The sequence below is a fragment of the Acromyrmex echinatior genome, chromosome 4, assembly GCF_024713525.1.
Source record: "Acromyrmex echinatior isolate Ae372 chromosome 4, ASM2471352v2, whole genome shotgun sequence".
NCBI classification, from domain to species: Eukaryota; Metazoa; Arthropoda; class Insecta; order Hymenoptera; family Formicidae; genus Acromyrmex; species Acromyrmex echinatior.
The window spans coordinates 16,255,559-16,276,764 of record NC_141855.1 but is presented as its reverse complement, the minus strand read 5'-3'; the positions used below and the strand labels follow the sequence as shown (position 1 = coordinate 16,276,764).

At 33.3% G+C, this 21,206-nt stretch overlaps 1 protein-coding gene across 12 annotated transcripts in view; it reads left to right on the top strand.

Annotated features, from left to right (window-relative positions):
• cic (Putative transcription factor capicua) overlaps window positions 1–21,107 on the top strand; it is a 64,234-nt gene extending 43,127 nt beyond the window's left edge. For 5 of the 12 annotated variants that reach the window (XM_011055101.2, XM_011055106.2, XM_011055105.2 and 2 more), the window contains exons 2-22: window positions 1,954–2,237; window positions 3,936–4,336; window positions 4,808–5,360; window positions 5,452–5,700; window positions 5,954–6,065; window positions 6,177–6,383; window positions 6,697–6,806; window positions 7,045–7,934; window positions 8,176–8,392; window positions 8,667–8,744; window positions 9,836–10,110; window positions 10,313–10,732; window positions 10,887–11,199; window positions 11,290–11,603; window positions 11,881–12,109; window positions 12,194–12,412; window positions 12,484–12,747; window positions 13,982–14,180; window positions 14,277–14,506; window positions 14,680–15,156; window positions 15,243–21,107. In XM_011055101.2, coding sequence (XP_011053403.1) covers window positions 3,947–4,336; window positions 4,808–5,360; window positions 5,452–5,700; window positions 5,954–6,065; window positions 6,177–6,383; window positions 6,697–6,806; window positions 7,045–7,934; window positions 8,176–8,392; window positions 8,667–8,744; window positions 9,836–10,110; window positions 10,313–10,732; window positions 10,887–11,199; window positions 11,290–11,603; window positions 11,881–12,109; window positions 12,194–12,412; window positions 12,484–12,747; window positions 13,982–14,180; window positions 14,277–14,506; window positions 14,680–15,156; window positions 15,243–15,310 — 5,814 coding nt within the window. In that variant the 5' untranslated portion in view covers window positions 1,954–2,237; window positions 3,936–3,946 and the 3' untranslated portion in view covers window positions 15,311–21,107. The remainder of the gene's footprint in view (window positions 1–1,953; window positions 2,238–3,935; window positions 4,337–4,807; window positions 5,361–5,451; window positions 5,701–5,953; window positions 6,066–6,176; window positions 6,384–6,696; window positions 6,807–7,044; window positions 7,935–8,175; window positions 8,393–8,666; window positions 8,745–9,835; window positions 10,111–10,312; window positions 10,733–10,886; window positions 11,200–11,289; window positions 11,604–11,880; window positions 12,110–12,193; window positions 12,413–12,483; window positions 12,748–13,981; window positions 14,181–14,276; window positions 14,507–14,679; window positions 15,157–15,242) is intronic. The other 7 variants (XM_087405080.1, XM_087405079.1, XM_087405076.1 and 4 more) reach the window with 7 other exon arrangements.
• Window positions 21,108–21,206: the final 99 nt, after the last annotated feature.

Below are 21,206 nucleotides of genomic sequence, written 5' to 3'. Positions count from 1 at the left end.
AACGAGTAGGCACGATACATAATAGCATATTCTCTCTTTTAGCTATAGGCGGATGAGTCGGACGAGTCGTGAGTCAGACTCAAGGGAGTAGTAAACTCATTCTCTCCTGGTCCCTTTATCCACAACATCGGATGGACACGGGGGAAAGAAGGAGAAGTAAAAAAGGGAGGCAGAGAGAAAGAGAAAGAGAGAGGGGGGGAAGGAAGAAATTCTCAGTTAATATACAGTATTAAGAATAAAGGAATTGCTTTCTGGACTAATAACAGATCTTCTTTGTATTTCTAGCATTAAAAAAATTAATCGAAATTTAACTGACCTTGTGTATTATCAGCAGTATAAATCGGATATATTAAACATCGTCTATTTTTATATTTCCGCACACATCTGAATTGCAAAATTATGAAAAGACACACACACATACACACAGACACTCACACACACATGTATACACATTACGAAAAGTCTTTAATTTTTTATAAATTTACTTAAGATGTATAATTAATATAAGTAATATAATATTTTCATTCCAATATTTTCCTTTTTCTATAATTATAAAATAAATAAAAATCTCACTGATTATTGATTGAATTTTTAAATTATCTTGTTAAAATTCTTTAATGTCCATATATGAATAAATATGCGAATTAATTTGCCAACATTTGACAGTTTCGTGTGATCGAACAATCGAGTTAATGGAAGTGATAACGAAGTTTGAAAAAAGTAGTTGAGCACAATGTATTAGTAGAAAACGGACGTGCGTTAACCGCAGTTACGCGTGATTTCCGATCGACAATCGTGACATGAGGTGCGTGATATCCGATTTTGTCTCACTTCATCTTAGATCTTTCTATGCTTCTTCATTTATCTCATGCGTTTACTTGTCTTCTTTAACGATTTCATTCTCTTTCGATTCATTTGCGATTTATATCATAAAATGGCGTTTGCTAAATACCATGACAAAATCAATATTGGATATGTAATCGTTTAAAATATATTTATATGCTTTTACATTTAACTTCGCTAATTTCATGTATAATAGCTTTTAATATGCACTGATTTTATATGCACTAATCTACATGCACTAATCTCTTGTAATGCAAGTGATTGAATTCGTTATTAGTCACTCATTTATCTGAATCGCGATGAAATCACTGCGACTGTTCTCTTTTTTCTCTTTTCTTTCGCTTCGGAAATACTCGCGTATCGAAAAAATATACGATTACTTTTATTTAACATATTTTATTTTCCATATTTTATTAGTGTCCATTTTGACGATACCCTCACGTTTCTTTCATCGCATATGTTTTTTGCCCTGAGTTTCTCTTCCAATAAATGAAGACCACGTAAATGTGCTTATACGTGTTCGAACTTGTTCAAGGCCATAGTTTAAATCCAAAGACGTAAATTTGAACTGTGAACGAATCGACCAATCGCAGTCAAACACGAAGGTTCCCTACGAAGGTTCTCAAGGAAAAGAGTGAGGAAAATATTTGACTGCGGTTGGCGGATTTGTTTCTTTTATTCTTTCTTACCTTTCATGATCTCCTGGTTTAAATGACCATAACGCATGGTCAGAAAATAACGATCATAATGAAGTTGTTAAATCATTAAAAAATTATTTTCTAAATGAAATCGAATTTATTTTTCTGTCGAAAAATTCTTTCATTGTACAGATATTGTTATTTTAAAATTTAAGAAATTATGAAAATATTTCTCAAATATATCCGGATAAAATCTCTTAAATTCATCGAAACCGACGAAACGCCCTGATTCAGCGAAAACCATATCCCATAAATTATTATGTGTAGTTACCGAAAATCTTTGGAAGAAAAAAAAACGTTAACGACTGAAGGATGGGGATGATCTTAGGATGGGGAAAGGTGGAAAGAAAGTGAAGGGTCAGTTGCTACGTCAATGGTCAAGTTTAAAGCCAGCACCTTTCATTCTTTACAGAATATTCAGTGGAGACGCGAAACAATTAAAGAGGAGACGACGAGTGTTCGCCTAAAAAGAGAATTTTCGGAGGAGGATGCTCGGCAGTTGGGGCTGGGAAGAAAAATTGGAGTTGGGAGAGGGTACAACAACCCCGACGCGAGAGAGACAAAGACGAGAGAGCCCAGACTCGACGCATCCTGTCCCCGACAGTCGGGTGCTGAGGTATGCACCTAGCCGGTGTCACCACCCTCCCAGCTACAGCTCGCCTTTCAACACGCAGCCTTCTCTCTATTGTACGGACTGTGAGTATACATTGTTAGGTTTATCGCGTAACGCACGCGCTATCCCGACGACACGAATATGTACGACGAAATACTACGCCAGTTCGATAACACTTCTGGAAATATCGGCTTTAGTAATCGACAGTAATCATTTTCGATTACTTTCTATTGTTCGAATTATCTTTTAGGTAGGAGAGGAGACCGAAAAGTTTTTTTTATTCAAAGATAAGATCATTAATCGTAAGATTACGCATTATTTTTATGTATATATATATATAGATATATACACACCACATGGACTTCATAGATTCAGTCAAATAATATTTGAGGGACATACAAAGTTTTGGTACAAAAAATACACACATCATCGTTTTCAAACAAATTTTTTTTAAGATAATGTCAGATATTGTCGAATATTATCATAAAATTAAAATTCATTAATTAAATTGCAAATTATAAATATTTTGTACTGTAGCATGTACATACGTTTTTTTTACAAATGTTATTTTTCAGGATTTATACAGTGTCCCAAAATTTGTGACAAAATATTATAGCAATAAAGTTTTCGAAAAATTAAATGAAAATATTATTTGTAATTGTTATTTTAGACAAAAATTTTTAAGATAATAAAGATTTGTAAATAATAGCTAGTTACATGTAAATAATAGCTAGTTACATGTAGATGGTTATCTGTCCATGAGTGTGATAGTATTAGTGAGCGATGATAAATGCGCATTTCAATGCTTTCATTAATACTCACAGGTAGCCATCTAGTCTGTAATTGGCTATAAATCCTTATATCTTAGAAACCTAATTTTAGATTGTGCTTAAAGTAAAATGTACAAATAACTTTTTACTTAATTTATTGAAAACTTTCTTTCCATAATATCTTAATCTCGAATTGTGAAACGTTCTGTATGTGTCGCCTCTTTTGTAATTAAAAAACTATTACATATATGTATTTCTAAGAATATAATGCCAGCGACTTGAAATTATCAACGGATCTCAATTCTTGTCTTGTGTCTAATTTTAGGGTTTTAAATAAATCTGTAGTCTGATAATTAAAAATGTCGGAATAAGGAACGCGAACACTTGCGAAATTTAAGTCGAGGCCGAATCTGATTATTTTTGTCTAGTTCGATTCCTCTTCGGGTAATCGATAATTTCAGCCAATTTGAATGTTTGCAGTTATCCTCAATATTATCAGAAATGAAAGTATGATATTTTGTCTATGAAAAAAGTTTATAAATGTAAGAAAAAAACCATTTGAAATATATGCTTTTATTTTATTTTGTTTTTTTTTTTAAATAATACACTATTTTTATTACTATTATATTATAGTTTTATTTTCTTTATACTCAGAAAAAAATGTTTTGTGTTTGTACCTATAATTGCATATTATTATTATAATTATGATTATTATTGCTGTAATAATAATATAACAGTAACTATGTATATAGTTGGCAATCTAAACTGACTATAATTATAGTTATTATAACCATAAAATAGTTGAAATTGCCATAAAAAAGATTCAAGTGACTATAATTTTATAGTTATATTTTGGGACAATCACAAATACCAAACATTTTTCTCTCACAGTGTAATATTACCATTTGAATCCACATTTACGATATTACTTCCGAGAACAAATTTCTCTTTATTTAACTGAAGGCTTATTAATAATGAACGATATTAACAACAGTTAATTTAAATCTTCAGAGCAGCGTGAGATGGTCAAGATGCTGACTGCTCACCCTGAAATGCACGAGAAGCGGGATGGCCTCGGCAGCGGGCAATATGGGGCAGGCGGGGGTGGTGGCACTTCGATTGAGGAGAAACCAATTCCAGAACAACCACCCCCGCCTCCTGCACCTCCGCAACGAGATCCGTCTGATCCCACTATCAGTGCTAAAAAGCTTCCAAAGAAACGAAAATTTGATCCATCGGAGCTTGAGGAGATGGACAAGACCAGCAATGTCACTAGCAACATCAACAATATGGTTCATATACGCGCGCCTGTTATGTCGCTTAGCGGCCAACCGATTTTAGGACAACAATCCAGCGTACCAACTAGCATCAGCCGAAAGTCGCCACAACAACAGGAATCTGATTGTTATCAAGTATGTTGATAAATGGTCGATACTAACCGAAATTTTAGTGTTAGCGAAATAGTAATGTAATGTTAGTAGTAATTTTAGCTGATATTTGAACGCTATATTATGAAAAAATTATAAATATTATAGAAAATAAATAAATATATATAGCAACATGTAATATACATATATTTGTATATATAGCAATTTAAGCAGAATATCAGATTTTTTTATAAAACAACATTTTAATATCATATATATGTACAGTTTTCTACCTGCCATTTTTATTATATGCAAAATTAAGAATGCTACTTCTTATAGGGGGAAATATAATTCTACGGCATTTAAAATAATTTTCGTATTTTTATAAGAAACATTTCTGTGTCAGAAATATTAAATAAAATATATTTATTATATTTAACACATACAATAATTTATTTTAAATTATCTTTTATTTGAAAGTATGCATTATACATAAATTTTTTCCTTATGTTCAAGGTACCTTCAACTCATTCGGTAGTAGTGTTACCTCCTCAAAGCACAGCGGTGGATTATTCTCTCCGCGAGGAACCTTCACGTTCTCGTCCTCGGCTTGCTATTGATCTCAGTGAGTGGCGCGATCATAGAGTGTTAGCTTTAAGGGATTCATATTATTTCCCGGGTGTTATACGTAACGTTGTTCACGGTGAGATATTCATTGAGTTTGACGGCGAGAGGAAGCTAATGCGTTATAGTGACGTTCTGGGTGCAAGACGGTACGATGTGATAGGAGATGCAAGCCCGTCTCTGGGACAGGTGACTACGGATATGAAGGTTTGCATCAGATGTCCGACCTCGAGTAGTCATGTGGACGCGACAAAAGTGTTTGTAAAAGGGACGGTGAATAGAGTATTAACGAAACCTTCTCGTTTTGTTGTGAAAATACCGCGGGAGGACGATCAGTGTGATAGTTATATTGTGAAACGTGCGGACTTACGACTAGTACAACCTCCATGGGCGGACGAATTAGAGGAAGGATTGGAAGAATGTGACCCTACAAGAGAGAACATTGGTAACAAATCATTTTTATAATCAATAAGACTAGTTATTTTTTAAAAAGATAATTATAGCGTGGTAACGCTTGCTTTTTTGAAATTTATCAGAACATGGATATCGCAATATCACGGAAGCTCCGACAGCAGTGCCAATTTTGCATACTTCTCATCATACATCGCATATATCAAGTCACAATGATACGAGTTATTATAGAACGACCGGTACCAGTCCTCTTATGACTTTAGGCACTCCTGCACATTCTGCCACAGCGTTAAGTAATGGTAGTCGGCCGTACGACGATTTAGAAAGCGAGGATGATTTAGACAGAGAAGATATTACATTTCCCTCGGACGCAGGTTAGATAGAATAAAATTTTCACTATATCACGTACGACATTGTTTAAAAAATATATTGCTACTGATTACATGCGTACGCGCAAACATGAAAGACTTAAAATTTATTTGTATTTTAACAATAGATTATTTAAATATTGTTTGATGTTTTTCTGAAAATGTACTCCCTCTATATCTGTAAGAAAAGCTGAGGCTTTTAATGAGAACAATTTAGTCAAAACAATAATATAGTAATTCAAGTATATTCAACTGACAGATGCAAAATTGTCAGGGAGCAGCAAAAGAAGCAGCATGCAGAGCCGAGGAAGTACCAGTAGTCTAGTTGAACAACGTAGTATAACGCCTCGCTCTCAGGCAGCCACACCTCGGTATTAATTTTATCAAATATAATTTTTCATAAGATAAATTGATTAATGCATGTAATAATAATGAAACTCTTAATTAATAATTGTACACGAATCTACTTTTTTGTTAAATAGATCTCAGGCGGCAACGCCACATAGGTATAAAAAGGGTGACATAGTGGTTACACCAAGCGGAATAAGAAAAAAGTATAATGGGAAACAATGGCGTCGACTTTGTAGTAAAAAGGACTGTAATAAGGAAAGCCAGCGAAGAGGATACTGTTCTCGTCATCTTAGCCTTAAAGGGTCTGGTCTTAGAGGTCCAGCAAACACATTTCCTGGGTATGAACATCCATTTGCACTTGTATCGACGATTGCTTCTTCTCATTTTTATTATTTGGATTTCTGTTCTTTAAGGGACACAACATTACGATTTATTTACCCAGTTGCCTTGGGATTTGTTTTGGTTTTTGGTTTTTCTTCCTGTCACAATTACGGTATTAATATTTTTTCACTCGAAATTCTTTGTTATATGTGAAGAAGCAGGGAATGAAAACCAGCTTTTTTGTTTGACAAGTGATTGTTTTACTAAATTATCTGATGTTTTAACGATCATTGATGTTGTAAATTTTTTTTATTTTCTTTCCGTTTACAGTGGTAAAATGGATGGCGAAGAAACATCAAGAGATTCCGATACCTCGCCAAATTATGTTGACAGAAGAATAACGGATAGATTCGACGAAACTGAAGCTGCTAATATGCTTGGTATATCCTTTATATTTCCAATAAAAAAAATTTTTTTTTCTTTTACATTTTAAAAAAGATTAGATTTTTTATTGAAGTATTATTATAGACTATTTTGAATAAAAGAATTGATCGTGTATGTTACATTTAATTATCGATTAATCTGTTTACTCTGAATTATATTTTGATATTCTAATAATGTAAAATGTTTTTATATAGTAGTAACTTTCTATGGATTAAATGTGTTGTATTATTACAGTGTCTTTGGGGAGCTCTAGATCGGCTACGCCAGCCTTTTCGTCACCGACGGGTCAGTCTTCTATATCTCCATGTATAAATCAGTCACCAGTGCCGCCGTTGGGGCTCAATCAGAATAATGTATTTATGCCTATTTCGAGTCCCGCTCATCATGCGACTCCGCTGATCTCACCTGGCGCAAAATGGAAGCATTCACCTACACAATCGAACTTTTTGGTTCAATATCCGCAACAAGTAATAAAGCCCGAGCCGAATCGAGTAGATAGAAATCGACCGATTCCGATAACTGGTGCTATTCCCACCAGTTTAGGGACAAGTGTGATAAGAATCTCTCCAGTGAGTCGCAGTATGCAACCCGGACAGAATCCGACTCTATCATGGTCGGAACAAAGTCCACCATCGACGAGACATCCCTCAGTCGTTACATCGATCGCACAACAACAGCAAAACATAATTTTGCAACACGCGTTAACGTCCACCAACGATTTTCCCAATCAGACCGAGATGTCCGAACAGAGTTCGCAGTTAATAAAACCACCGCTCTCACCTCACATGCCTCTGCCCGCTATCCCGGTGCCGCAGAACTTGACACTTGTACACAAATCGCTGGAACAACCAGTCGACTATGCGCAGTCGCCACAATCTCATGGCCAGCCCATCTACGTGATGCAGCATGAAAAAAAGTACCTTGTGATAAAGAACAGCATGGATATGTCGGCGCCAACGGGTGCGCATATAAGCAATCAAGATGACAAATATCGACAGAATTTAATCAACCATCCGGGTCAACTACCGGTCTCTACTTTGCATCAAGTTCAATGTCAACAACCACCTCAGTCACCCGCAGTTTCATCCGTCCACATTGATAAACTGTCTGTTTTGCAGCAACCTGTAAGTTGACACGGTACATATAATGAATTAATGTAAATTAGAAAAAAATACATTTATAGTTAAACAATAAAATAGCACTAAATTTTGTACACTATGTCCCAATTCGATTTGCAATGGTGGGGGATCCAGATTAATAGAAGTTAATTGGGTATATTAAAGAAAAACAAGAGCATAGTACAAGACCCACATATGTCGCATAAGTGTACAAGTTGATTTTACAATTTACTGTTTGCAATTGCAGGTGAATAAAGTGAACACACATACAACCGTGCATATGGACATGCAAAGAAGTCAGCCGCCGCCTACAAGTGCTGTAATGACATCCACTACAGAAGCATCTAATCTGTCTACTCCGACAAGCGTCTTCCAACACGTAATTGTTCAACCAGGACATTTGGTGCAAATTCCAAAAACTCAATCTTCTAGAGAAGAGAATGCAAAAAACAACGGAATTCTCTGTAAGTTTTATATTGTAATATACATGCATTATTCGAATGTAAACAGCCCTTATATTTTGTATCTCCATTATTATAAAAATTTTTCTTCGTATTCAATAATTAATTTTTTGTAAAATGTTTTAAGCGTTTAAAAGTTCAAACACTACGTTATTTCATCTTATACTTTTTTATCTCATTTTGCTATCCCGTAATTGTTTGTGATGACAATCTTAATGTCATAATATGTCGAATCGGTGATACAAGAAAATTTGACTAAACGGTAAGGCTTTCACAGATGGCAGCCATGAAGTTCCTCCTGCATACCAGCCTCATCCCCCATCATTACTGAACAATGTGCACAACTGGAAAAAAGGTTTGAGTTCTGACTGCCAACTGAAATGTATCAAGCCTATGGAATTGCTGTAGATTGCAGTTTGTCAATGGTACATAACGGAACAACATTTGTTTGTTATGTTCAAGTTATAAGCACAGGTGCTTAATTATGTTTTAAAATATTTACATGACCATATGTTTACATATGTTTACGTAATTGGCAACTTTTCTTTTTTTTATTTTTTTAGGCCCTTATGCATTTATTTTCTAATGTAATAACGTATTTTTTACGTTATTGCATCAATATAAGAAAAAATTTTTTGTTTAAAATTAAATACTGCTATTCTGCACATATATATTATTCACGTTTATATATTGCAGATGTTCTTTTTAATACGAGATACTTTTAATTGTGCAATTTTTTCCCGTGTACCATTGCCAACCTTGCAGCTGACGCAATTAATTAACAAACTTTATCCTTTCTTAATTTTTCATTTCATTTAACATAAATAAGATTTCTCTACAAAAGCTTTGATGCTGGGGAAGGCTATTCACTAATGTTGAATCCAAAGTTTAGATTTTTAAATGTAAAGACATTTTTACATATAGATAATGTTTTTAAACGATAATTACATATTATCGTTTAAAATTTTTTATTTTGATTCGAAGATTTCATTTTAACCAAATTTTATAATATATTATTTTAAAGTATATTGTATAGAATGTATAAATAATATATTTATTCCAATGGCATTAATTGATAATCACGATTTTTTTTTTGTACAAATATTTATTTTATCCTGAAATCACGATTTTAGACATATTTTAGACATATATTTATGTTACATTCTATATATTGCTATATTCTATTTAAATATTGTAAATTAAATGAATAATCTTCAAAATAGTAATATTTACTTCTCGTTATTACTGATCTTATTACTGATCTTTAGTTAGTTTAAAATACTAGCACTTTAATTCTTTTTATTAATCCACTAATCCACATTGCTTCTCTTGGATATAGCAGCGAAAACATTTCTATAAAAAGTTTATAATATTACTTTATCCGCTGCTATTCCCATATCAATACTAACCACACTCATTGCAACTAACCCACTAACTTCATTGCAGCTTTTTCCTGGCAGACGACAGTTCTGGAACACTCAGAGGTGAGCCCTCCTCCTTCTGCTCTGAGTCCACCCCTGAGTGCACCTCCAATACCAATAAGTATGAGCACACCTGCTGAAGATGGCCCTGGTACTGGTTCAGATCCCATAACACCTGCCGAAGAAGAGGATGATGATGTTTTTGAAGCAGAACCAACCCCACCTGCAGAAGTGGAAGCTAACGCTAATAAAAGACGTAGTCAATCGCTCAGTTCTTTGCAGCCGCAGACTCCATTGAAAGTAAGCTTAATGAATTATTATGTTTTGTGCTTTTTTAAACTATTTAATTGATATTAAATACAATGAAATGAATCAGTTTATATTTAATTATATTAATAAAAATATGTCTGAATATTAAAATATTGATAATGACTAAATTAATAATGTTAATATAATAAGAATGAATCTTTATTGTGTGTATACATATTTTCATTAATTACAGGCTAAAGACAGAATACGTCGACCTATGAATGCATTTATGATTTTTTCAAAACGGCATCGTGCCGTTGTGCATCAACGTCACCCAAATCAAGATAATCGTACAGTATCCAAAATATTGGGAGAATGGTGGTATGCTTTGGGACCAGAGGAAAAACAAAAGTACCATGAGCTTGCTTCAGAAGTGAAAGAAGCACACTTTAAGGCACATCCGGACTGGAAATGGTGCAGTAAGGACAGACGGAAGTCGTCGACGACTAGCTTTAAGGGAAACGAAACAGGAAGGACAAAGTTGAACAGTACAGGAGAAGAAACAGATCTTTTGCAGGGTTCTTCGTCAGAGGATCCAATAACAATTATATCTACCGATGAAGTATCTACTCCAATTACTACTACATGTAATGAAACTTCTACTAACGTTGAGGTAAAAAGATTTCGCGATATAAACGTAGCACAAATAATGTTGTAACATAAAAAATAAGTAGAGCATTTAAAGAAGTTATCTTTCAAGATTTTCCTATTCATTTTGAATATCTGCTAAGAAAAGATATTTGGCTCATCGACAAAATTATTGGCAGATTATGAACCAGTCACACACGCAACATAGGATCTCGGAGATTCCTTTGCAAATCGAAAATGCAGAGAGCGACAGCAAGCAGGACGATGATGCAAATGGATCAGATGACGATCAGATGGTTATTTGTGAAGATCCTCAGCCGGAAATAGATTTAAAATGTAAAGATAAATTGACAGATAGTGATAATGACGCGCAAGATGAGGATGCAGAAAAAATATGTTATAATCAATCGCAATTCTCGACAGTAAGCGGTTCAAAGAGGGAAGTTATCAATGTTAAACAAGAAATAACGTGCAGGCCTAAACCGATAAAAGGTATTTCTTCTAAGCCATCAACGAATGTAACGTTTGACTGACACGTTACATAAATATGTTTTAACAATACAAATCTTGATGTTTATTTAGCACGGATACCCTCAACAGGTATAGAATCTACAACAAAATATCACCATGCTTCCATGGATAAAGGCAGTACTGTATCAGTTTTACCGAGTACGTATCCTTACCACAGTCCTGTCAATCCAACAGGAGTGTCAGGATTCCAACCTACTGGTGGCGCTTTCATAACTATGCCGATATCGCCGAAAATTATTAAACCAGAACCGGTAAAGAGTGAGCAGCAGTATAGCACACAGTACAGTGTAAATAATCTCGTGAGCATCCATACTGAGAATGGACGAAACATGCCTAAATTTACATCAGCTCCGGTATTACACACTGTAAGTATTAGATGAGTAGACACTTTAGCATACATTTCTTGCGATTTGTTTGAAAATATTCGTCGCAAATATTGCACGAACAAATATCGCATCCGTGTTATTGGGAGTATAATTATTGTTCTACGTACTGACAAGCCCATGTTTCCCAGTGACTGTATCGAAATTGCTTCATCATAGTTGTCTGCTTAAGAAAATAGTGCACACGTTTTATCCGATAGTTTTGAGTAAAAGATTTCTAGACTCGAAGATTAAGTAACAGGTTTAACGGTACTAACAGATTGGATCAAAACCTATGATGGCGCTGTTGAAACAACAGCAGCCGTTGCAGTCTTTAGGCACTACTCTTCGCCCCCTTACTTCAACTGTCCCTTATCAACCACCGCTCACTCTAACATTGCTCGATAACGATTTGGTGGCTGTTTCCAAACCGCAGCAGGGATCGCAGTACCTTAATCCGACGCCGCCGCACTCCAGGATGTATGGTGGTTTCCAGATACCCAACACTGGTGAGTGTACAAAAATTGTTCTTTTCTCAAGTTTCCTCTATATTGTAATATAATATAAATAATATATCTACGTTCCATATACAGACGCTGGTAGCCGCAATAATTCGATATCCGTGCAGAGTTTGGTTTCGAATAATAAGATGGAAATTCAAAGCGTAATTGTGAGCAAACCTTATCCTGCAGCGTTATCGACAATCTCCACTACATCGACTTATAGAGGGATTGGCCATTCTATTGCTCGCCTCGCGGAATCCGAGAACAATAATGACAGTCAATTGGCTACGAATCACACTCAGTTTTATGGTAATCTTTCTGCGAATTTATTATATAATATACGAACGTTCTTAATTAACTTTTGTTTTTATTTATTATAGTCAGTAATATAAAAGCTGAAGATAGAAAGGGTACAGTAAATATTACTCTTCCTGCAACAAATGAGATACATAAGCAACCATCGACGCCTCACACGCCGCATACACCTCAAAGTAATCACGGAAACGGTGATCTGTCCTCGAATAAACCATATACATTCGATGAAGGGCAAAGTAATGACCTAGGGCCAAGCAAGGGTCCATTCATGCTTGCTCCGACTCCGGCACAGCTTGGTCGAGCGCCACTTCAAAGGAGACAATCAATGGGTACATGATAACATAGAATTGTACCCAGACAACAACACGCATGTCCAAAATTGGAATTGGAGCAATAAGACGTCTTAAAGATTTTTCAACATGCATGCTGTCTGGGTAGTTTGTTATTTTGACATTATTGCAAAAGCAATAAATGTACATACTACTGTGGCTGTGTTCCAAAATTTATTATCAATGCTGAAAATTTATAGTTTACGTAACATAAACTAACAGTGAATTTTTTAGAACACAGCCTATTATATGTTATATATTGGATATTATATGTTATATATGTTATATATTGGATATATTTCAGGGAGTTTAAATAAACTACAGGGAGTTTAAAAAATTAATTTTTTCTTAATGGAAACTTCTCTCTTGAGAGAAATTATTTAATATAATTTCTCAATATTTTAAATGTGAATTTCGTTACAATTAAATCTCAAATAAAAATTTTGTTAAGACAAAATCCATTTAAGAAATTACGTAAAAAATAGTTTTGTTAGTTATTTATCTTTTTGCGAATCGCAAAAGCTTTGTTTTTCTTATATTTGAGGCTCCTGAATAATCATCACAGCCATATTAAATTTTGACGTCAGAAATGATGAGTTAATTTTTATTATGTGCCATTTGTAAATAAAGACAATTTGGATAAAACGAAGAAATGATGAGATCGCTTTAAAACAATTGTAAAAATGGACTTAAACTGTCCTTATCCCTCCCCCTTCTCCCTCCCGATAAGTCAATAAATAATTGTAAAAAGAGATAAAAGGCATGTAAAGTACTTAAACCAATGCGCATGTGCCTATTTTCACTTACACGTGTAAATTTTATCACTTTACGTTTATTTACTGTTAAGAGAGATAAGCATATAATTTTTGTCCATTTTTTCAAATGTTTTAAAACAACCTCATCATTTTGTTTTATCCAAATTGTCTTTATTTACTAATTACTTATGTAACAAAAATTAATGTCATTTCTTATTTCTGATATCATAATTCAATATGACTGTAGTGAGACTACTCAAGAGTCTTAATTATATAAATGCTCAGGCATTTTCTTTAGGAAAAATCGACTAAAATGAAAAACTAAAAAGTGTTGAAATTGATTAAAAAATGATTTGTAGTTAAGAGACATGAATTTTTATATCTTTGTCTATGAATTTTTATGAACTAATTTGACACTAAACTGTTTGTCCTTTTTTTCCTTCCTTTATGATTCCTCTTCCATACTTTCTATTGAACAGCAGTGCCTCCCGCATCAACTGCAGGAGACCATGGGCCAATGGTAACATCTCAACATTGTGATAATCGACCACAAATAAATACATCTCAAACGACAGAGCAAACGCAACAACAGAATTTTACAGAATCGCATACTTCTCCTTCTCCTTCTACTAAGAAGGGTTCCTTCTTCAAGAAAAACGTGGAGGATGGTATGGACAGGTACTATCAATATATAATAATTTTTACTGTATTATAACTGTTACAATAATGAAAGATTTTATATTAGACTAACTTGATGTATTTGAATAATTGCAGAGTTCTCGAACAAGTGAACTTCCAAGAAAAATTCTCATCATTGCCAGAATTCAAACCGGAGGATATACAAAGATTACAAAGTCCGAATGCGATCATAAACACTCCGATCAGTATAAATACTCCAGGTTCAGCTAGCCATAACAGTGCAGCTTCTATGTTGCATCCGCAAACACGTATACACACCTATAGTCGAAAGAAACCCATACAAGTAGTACCTCATAGGCCCACAGGTAAATAATTATACTAAATAATCTATATATAATTTTAATTAGCTTGAGTAATAATGTTCGTGATGTTATATATCACACACACACACACACACACACACACACACACACACACACACACACACACACACACACACACACACACATATGTATACATATTTTTTTTTTTCTAACAGTAAATGAGGAAGAGATCGAGTCGGATACACCGATATCAGCCACTCCGAAGTCTGCTTCGAATGTTAAGCTGACAGGCACCACGTTCTTCGGCCCAGATTTCAATGTCGATGCTTATAGAGCCAACAGCGATCTAATGGATGTCGATGCCAGTTCTCCGCGTACACCAAAAACCCCTGGGAGCAGTGCTGGAAATACCGTGCTGGGAATCGGTCGAAGTGACAACGAGCGTGGTCATAGGAAGATACTGGAGCAACGAAGACAATTGGTCATGCAATTGTTTCAAGAGCATGGTTACTTCCCAACTGCGCAAGCGACTACCTCGTTTCAACTTGAGCATGTGGATATATTTCCTACCAAGACTAGTTTGCAATTAAAGATTCGAGAGGTGAGGCAAAAATTGAAAGCCAATTCGACGCCGAGTGCTAACAGTCTTGTTAGTCCATTACCGGTCTCTGAATCTTCTCCTGTTGTAACTGGTAAGTATAAAAAATTTCATTGCGTCTTATAAGATTTTTCTTATGTATTTATAATATGAATTGATTTATACTAAATATTTCTTCAGGTCCAACTGCTCCTCCAACATCGATAGGAGCTCCACATTCACTGCCTGTAAGCAGTAGTGGTAGCTAGCACCCACGTGCCAACTGTGATACTGTGCATCCCCTTACTCCGCAACACGAATACATCATTATTCTTTGAAGAGCGAAGTGTTTACTAGAAAAAAGTCAAAGTGTACATTCTCTTTGAGATTTATAAAGTACTGCGAAAGGCTTTAGTGCAATTTTAAATTACGATAAAGTCTAGTGCGGATGACTTTAGCGGGCATACTGAGACGTGTCGATATATAAATGTCAATAATGATCGACTTTGTATACAATATTGAGCTATTAACAGTTTGGAGATGCTCTCTTGGAGTGTGTGTTTGGATCTTTGTGTTCGATCGTCATTGAACAATAAAAAAATGACGAAAATTGCGAATATTCAATAGATAAGTCGCGATACTTCACGGTAATTTATGTTTTTGCGTGCAAATTTTACATTATATGAATCCCGTTGTATTATACTATACCACATAATAATGCAGTATGTGGTAAGAATATATAAGCAATATATAAGCTTGATTGTATGTTGAAATATTGATTGTATCTGTCACGAGATAAAAACTTTCTTCTTTGAAGCAAAGAGACAATACTACATTGCACTATAGAAATTCAAAGATAATTGAAAAAATTAATATGATAATTCAAATATGATATTATTTTATTACATTTTAAAATTGTAATTTGCATTTTACTGCGCAGTCTTGATTGTGCAATTGATATTTGTACATCAACACGTCCTGCGTTCATAAAAGGCCTAAGCTATTGTTAAATATTGTTGAAAAAAAAGTCATAGAGAAAAAGAGGGACAGAAAAAAAGCGAGAGAGAGAGAGAGAGAGAGAGAGAGAGAGAGAATCGTAATTGGGAATATTATAGAACATAGAATTATAGAATATTACGAAATTAAATCAGAGTTTATATATATAAGCATATACTTTAGTTATATTTTATATATATATATATATATATATATATATACACACACACACTCACATACACACATATAAATACATACATATATATATATATATATATATATATATATAAGGTCGGAAAAAAGTATAAAATGAAAATTACACTGCACAAAAATGTATGTAATACACTTATCAGAAATGTTTATTTCGTATGTAAATATTATAGAATAACTTTGAGGTAAAGAACATCTGAAGAGCTGAAATATCTGCAATTCTTTAGCTGAGGAGCTATAAAAGTAAACTGTATTCTTGATTTATAGATTGCGATATCCCCCAGAGGTAAAAATCGTGCCATCGTGCGGTGACAAAGTGAAGGGAATATGTATGCGCGCTATAATTCCCGTATTAGTGGAAGAATAATTGTTAGATAACTTCTGATATATAGACAGTATGTAGTAAATTTCTCTGACATTATTGAAAGTACTTATTCTACTGTTTTTAGAGCTTTGCTAAGATTCAATGCATTAATCTATGTTTTATAGGTGTTTTAAAAACGGTCTTTTCAGTTTTTTTTTGTTTATTTTATATTTCTTTTCTTTTTCTGACCTTAGATTTAAGCGCTTTTATGAAGGTCATAATTTTTTTCTTTTTTTTTTTTGGCCGTGACAAATACACATTTTATTCTTATCTTTATTGCATGTATCAAGTACTTAATATGTACTGCATAAATGAAGAGGCAGGCAAAATTTAATCATTGTGGTACTCAAACGTCGACATCAATTTTTAATCGGCAATTACCATAATCATTAACAACAGTAACGTATTAAAATAAAATGCGTGCACTTTTATCAAAGCCAAAACGTATATATTGTATACAGTGAATTTGTACAATATGTTGAATAGGATCAGTGGTTGTTATATCGTGTTTTTAATAAGTTTATTCTTTATTATATATGTAAGAGAAAAAGATACAGTATATCGCATCTGTTTTAATATTCTCTTTTTACTGATCCAACGTTCTCTCCCTTTTTACATTATTAAAGCTCTCAGAATTATTGCATCGAATTTTAGCAAAGATTGTTGAATTTGGCTGTAAAATAGGTTATGTAATTAGTGATACATATGTTTATTAAAAAAGCGCACCTCGACAGGTTGAAATCTCGCGTCAAGGCACGTATATCGTAGTTAAGATATGAAACAATGTCTATTCTACATATTTTGTAAATAGAAAACAATATACTAATTAAAATATGTATATATATGTGTGTATAACACACACACACACAATTTATATATACATACACACACACATATATATATATATATATATATTCTGGAGATGGTAGAATATATATGGTATTGTAATTTGTAGAATTATAAGTATGAGGAAAAGTGCAGACAGGATTAAGTTTAGATTGCAGATTATGGGCTTTCATCTGGACTCTTGTGCTCGGGACGGTCCTCCCACCCTTCTCCAAAGTTAATCCTTTCCTAAAGCGTTAGGATACTATTGTTTGTACATAATATAATTATATAGTTCTCCTATTGTCTCTTGATTTATTATTTTTTATCGAATGTTAAACGCACTAGTGGCAAATAGTAACGTAGGAAGAGGGAAACTTAAAGCCTGGATTGATCCTATAAAATTTCGTATCGCCGGTATTACTTAAAACTATTCTGCTCATGAAAACTTGCTTCAGGTTTATATTGCAAGTCATTTTAATTTTAGTTTTAAAACGATTTTTATGGTTACGTTTCATGCAAGCAATCAAAATTCGAAGAATATCGTGTTGTCAAAATATTGTCAGAATATTCTAGAGTTGCATATGTACGTTTATGTTGCGTGTCATGAAGTATGCAAGCTCGTTTTTATTTAATTTTGCTATATTCTAATAAAATACCTCGTCCGATATGAGATTCGTAGAACTTTTTGAAGATATTTTATCAAAGTATTTTAAATACGAATGCTCAAGTCTTACTATATATTTATGTCAGCAAGATTTATTCTATACTACTCTTCTCTCTTAGATAATGAATTTGTCAATATACTTTCTTTATATTATTTGGTAAAACGGAAAGTTGTCTATCAAGAAATTATTTATATAGTAAGCGTTTAACTTTTTTTTAATCTGTACGTGCATTTTTCGTATTTTAAAAACGATATGCTATTTGAAAAATAGGTTCTTAGATTTAGATAAAACAGGATCTTAACAGGGTTTGAATATCTCTCATATTCTAGCCCATCTTCAAAGAATTAATACAAAAAAATAAATACTACATATATTTTGTACTTGCGTAAAAAAACTAGCGAACTACTTTCCAGTATTTATAAGATTCTTGAAAAATCATTTGATATATATGTATATATAAAAATATATGCGTGTGTGTGTGTGTGTGTGTGTGTGTGCGCGCGTGCGTGCGCGCGTCTGTGCGTGTGTGTGTGTGTACATACACACATACATATATACATACATATATATATATATATATATATATATATATATATATATATATATATGTATATATCTTCCCCTTTATTTCATATGGTGATGAAATACGTTCCGTGATTTAGCAGCCATGAATGTGACTGTGATCTAGGAAAACAGAAGTAAAGTAAAAGTGGCGGCTATTCTACTGACTATTTCTTCACTACTAGACTTTCTTCCTGTATGTTTCCTTCCTCTTTATATCTCTTCCTTAATGTATAAATGGATATGCACAAGCGCTTCTTCACATTACTCTTATTATTACTTTTTTATTATTTGCGTTAAATATATTTTTACTGTGCTTATAGTTGCTACGCGATTTACCATAATTTTCATTATTCTATTATTTCTTGTTTAATTTTGAAATATTTTTAAAACTGTTATATAATTATATATTATCAGTCAAGATTAATGTTATAAAAATATACGAAGCATACAAAAGTACATATTATACATAGAAGTCGTGAGAGAAGAATGACTCTATATGTATCCAGTAAAAACTTTCACATGTTGAGTATTGATACATTGTACACGATGTACGTGCATATAAATGCGTGGGAATAATGAAATATAAATACAAAATAATGAATTATAAATATAAAATATATATATATATATATATATATATATATATATATACATAAATGTATAAAACAAACTATTAAAAGCAGTTGCATATGTATGACATCATGGCATATATTATATGTAGGAAAGATAATTTTATATATATATATATATATATATATATAAAATATGTATATATATATATATATATATCTGGCTGAGGCATTAAAATCTGCACCAATCCAACGAGACAAGCAGTACGCTATATCCTGAAACGTGATTGACTAATACAGCCCCATTATGATCCATTTTAGTATCATCAAGCAATATCTTTGGAGTGCGTTCTTAAGTGTAAATTATATCGGCGTTCTTGCGTGTGAACTCCGTGAAATTGCGTTGAAAAGAAGAGAAAAAGAAAGAAACGATATAACACATGTATATTTTTTCTTAATTATATCTAATCACAGATGTAGAAGTATCAGATACGGAAAGAAAATCTTTGGGAAGGAGATGTGTGTGAGAGAGAGAGAGAGAGAGAGAGAGAGAGAGACAGATTATTATCCCTTTTTACACTTTATTACCATAAGTTGTTCATTTGCCGATTTTACCATTGTGCCTGTATCAATATCTCATGAGTCATCGTTTCAACGTGTTATGAGCTGAATGCGAACCGAGCGCGTTTTGCGGATGAATGAGCCGATGGCGATTGGCAGATTTTAACACTGACGCCCTTAAAACGAGTACCAGAGTTGTTGGACCAAATTACCAGGTACACAAATACACGTATACACGGCTGTTTCGACTTAAAAATGCGTTTACATTTCTAAGGAGCGACTGAGGGGCGAAAGTAAGAACGTGAGATGAGGAATTATTCGAACGACATTTGTGGCATTCTTTATTAAAATTCTCCCATTATGCAAAATTGATGTTTTCGCCTGTTGTACATACATTGATGTAAAATTAAGTGCGCGCCCGTTTTTTTTTCGATTCATATAAGTTGCTAGATTTTTGATCTTGATGAAAATTTAAAATTTGTTTGAAAGCTTGATACCATCATTTTCTATTAAAAAATACAAGCAATCTCGCGCGTGATATGGCAATTCCTTCAGTCGATCGTACAATATTTATAAACACGGTATTTCTGCCAAACATTTTTATATTTCGGCAATTTATTTCCTTAGCTTGCAGTTTGAAGTTACTCTGCTCAGTAATAAATTGTAGTGCTATGGCCGCAAATAATAAGAATAATGTGAAATTAGAATTTTAACATTATTTCGGCGAGGCACGTTGCTGCGAACGATGATAATTTACCCTGTATATGAAATGTATTATATGAAAATTTACTTGTAACAATGTAAAGTCTATATTTTATTATAAGGTAGAAAGGCAGTATGGTGAATTATCTTATGCCTGGCCAAAATATTATTATAATCAATTATTATTAGTATACGTAACAGTTTTACAAATGAAGATTGGCATATGCTTTTCTTCTAGTAAATATAATCGTTATAGAGACCGTAGCTTGTTGGCGAAGTGCCGTAAAAAGTTTCTTTTATTTTCTTTTTCTTTTCACGAGTATACACTGAAGTGCATTGTTCTGGTGGAGATATTTTAATGGCCTCTTGTATGTATATTAGTATTAACAATACTGATAATTGTAAAAATAAAAAGGGAAAGAGGATTCTTAGCACATTACGGAGATATTACGAGTTTTTAGAAAGCAGATAAATATGGAATATTATATACGAAAAATATTCTTCATCAAATGTATATTACAAAATCATATATATTATATACCGATGTCTGATTATAAAAATATTGAACAAGTGTTATCAAATAAAATGTTGTAATCTGTGTTGACAATCGCCAATTGTTCTAAGCTTGATACAATCGTTGAACGGATACATGCCTTCTTGAGTAATAAAAGTAATAAATTACGATATTTGGGGATGTTACATATTT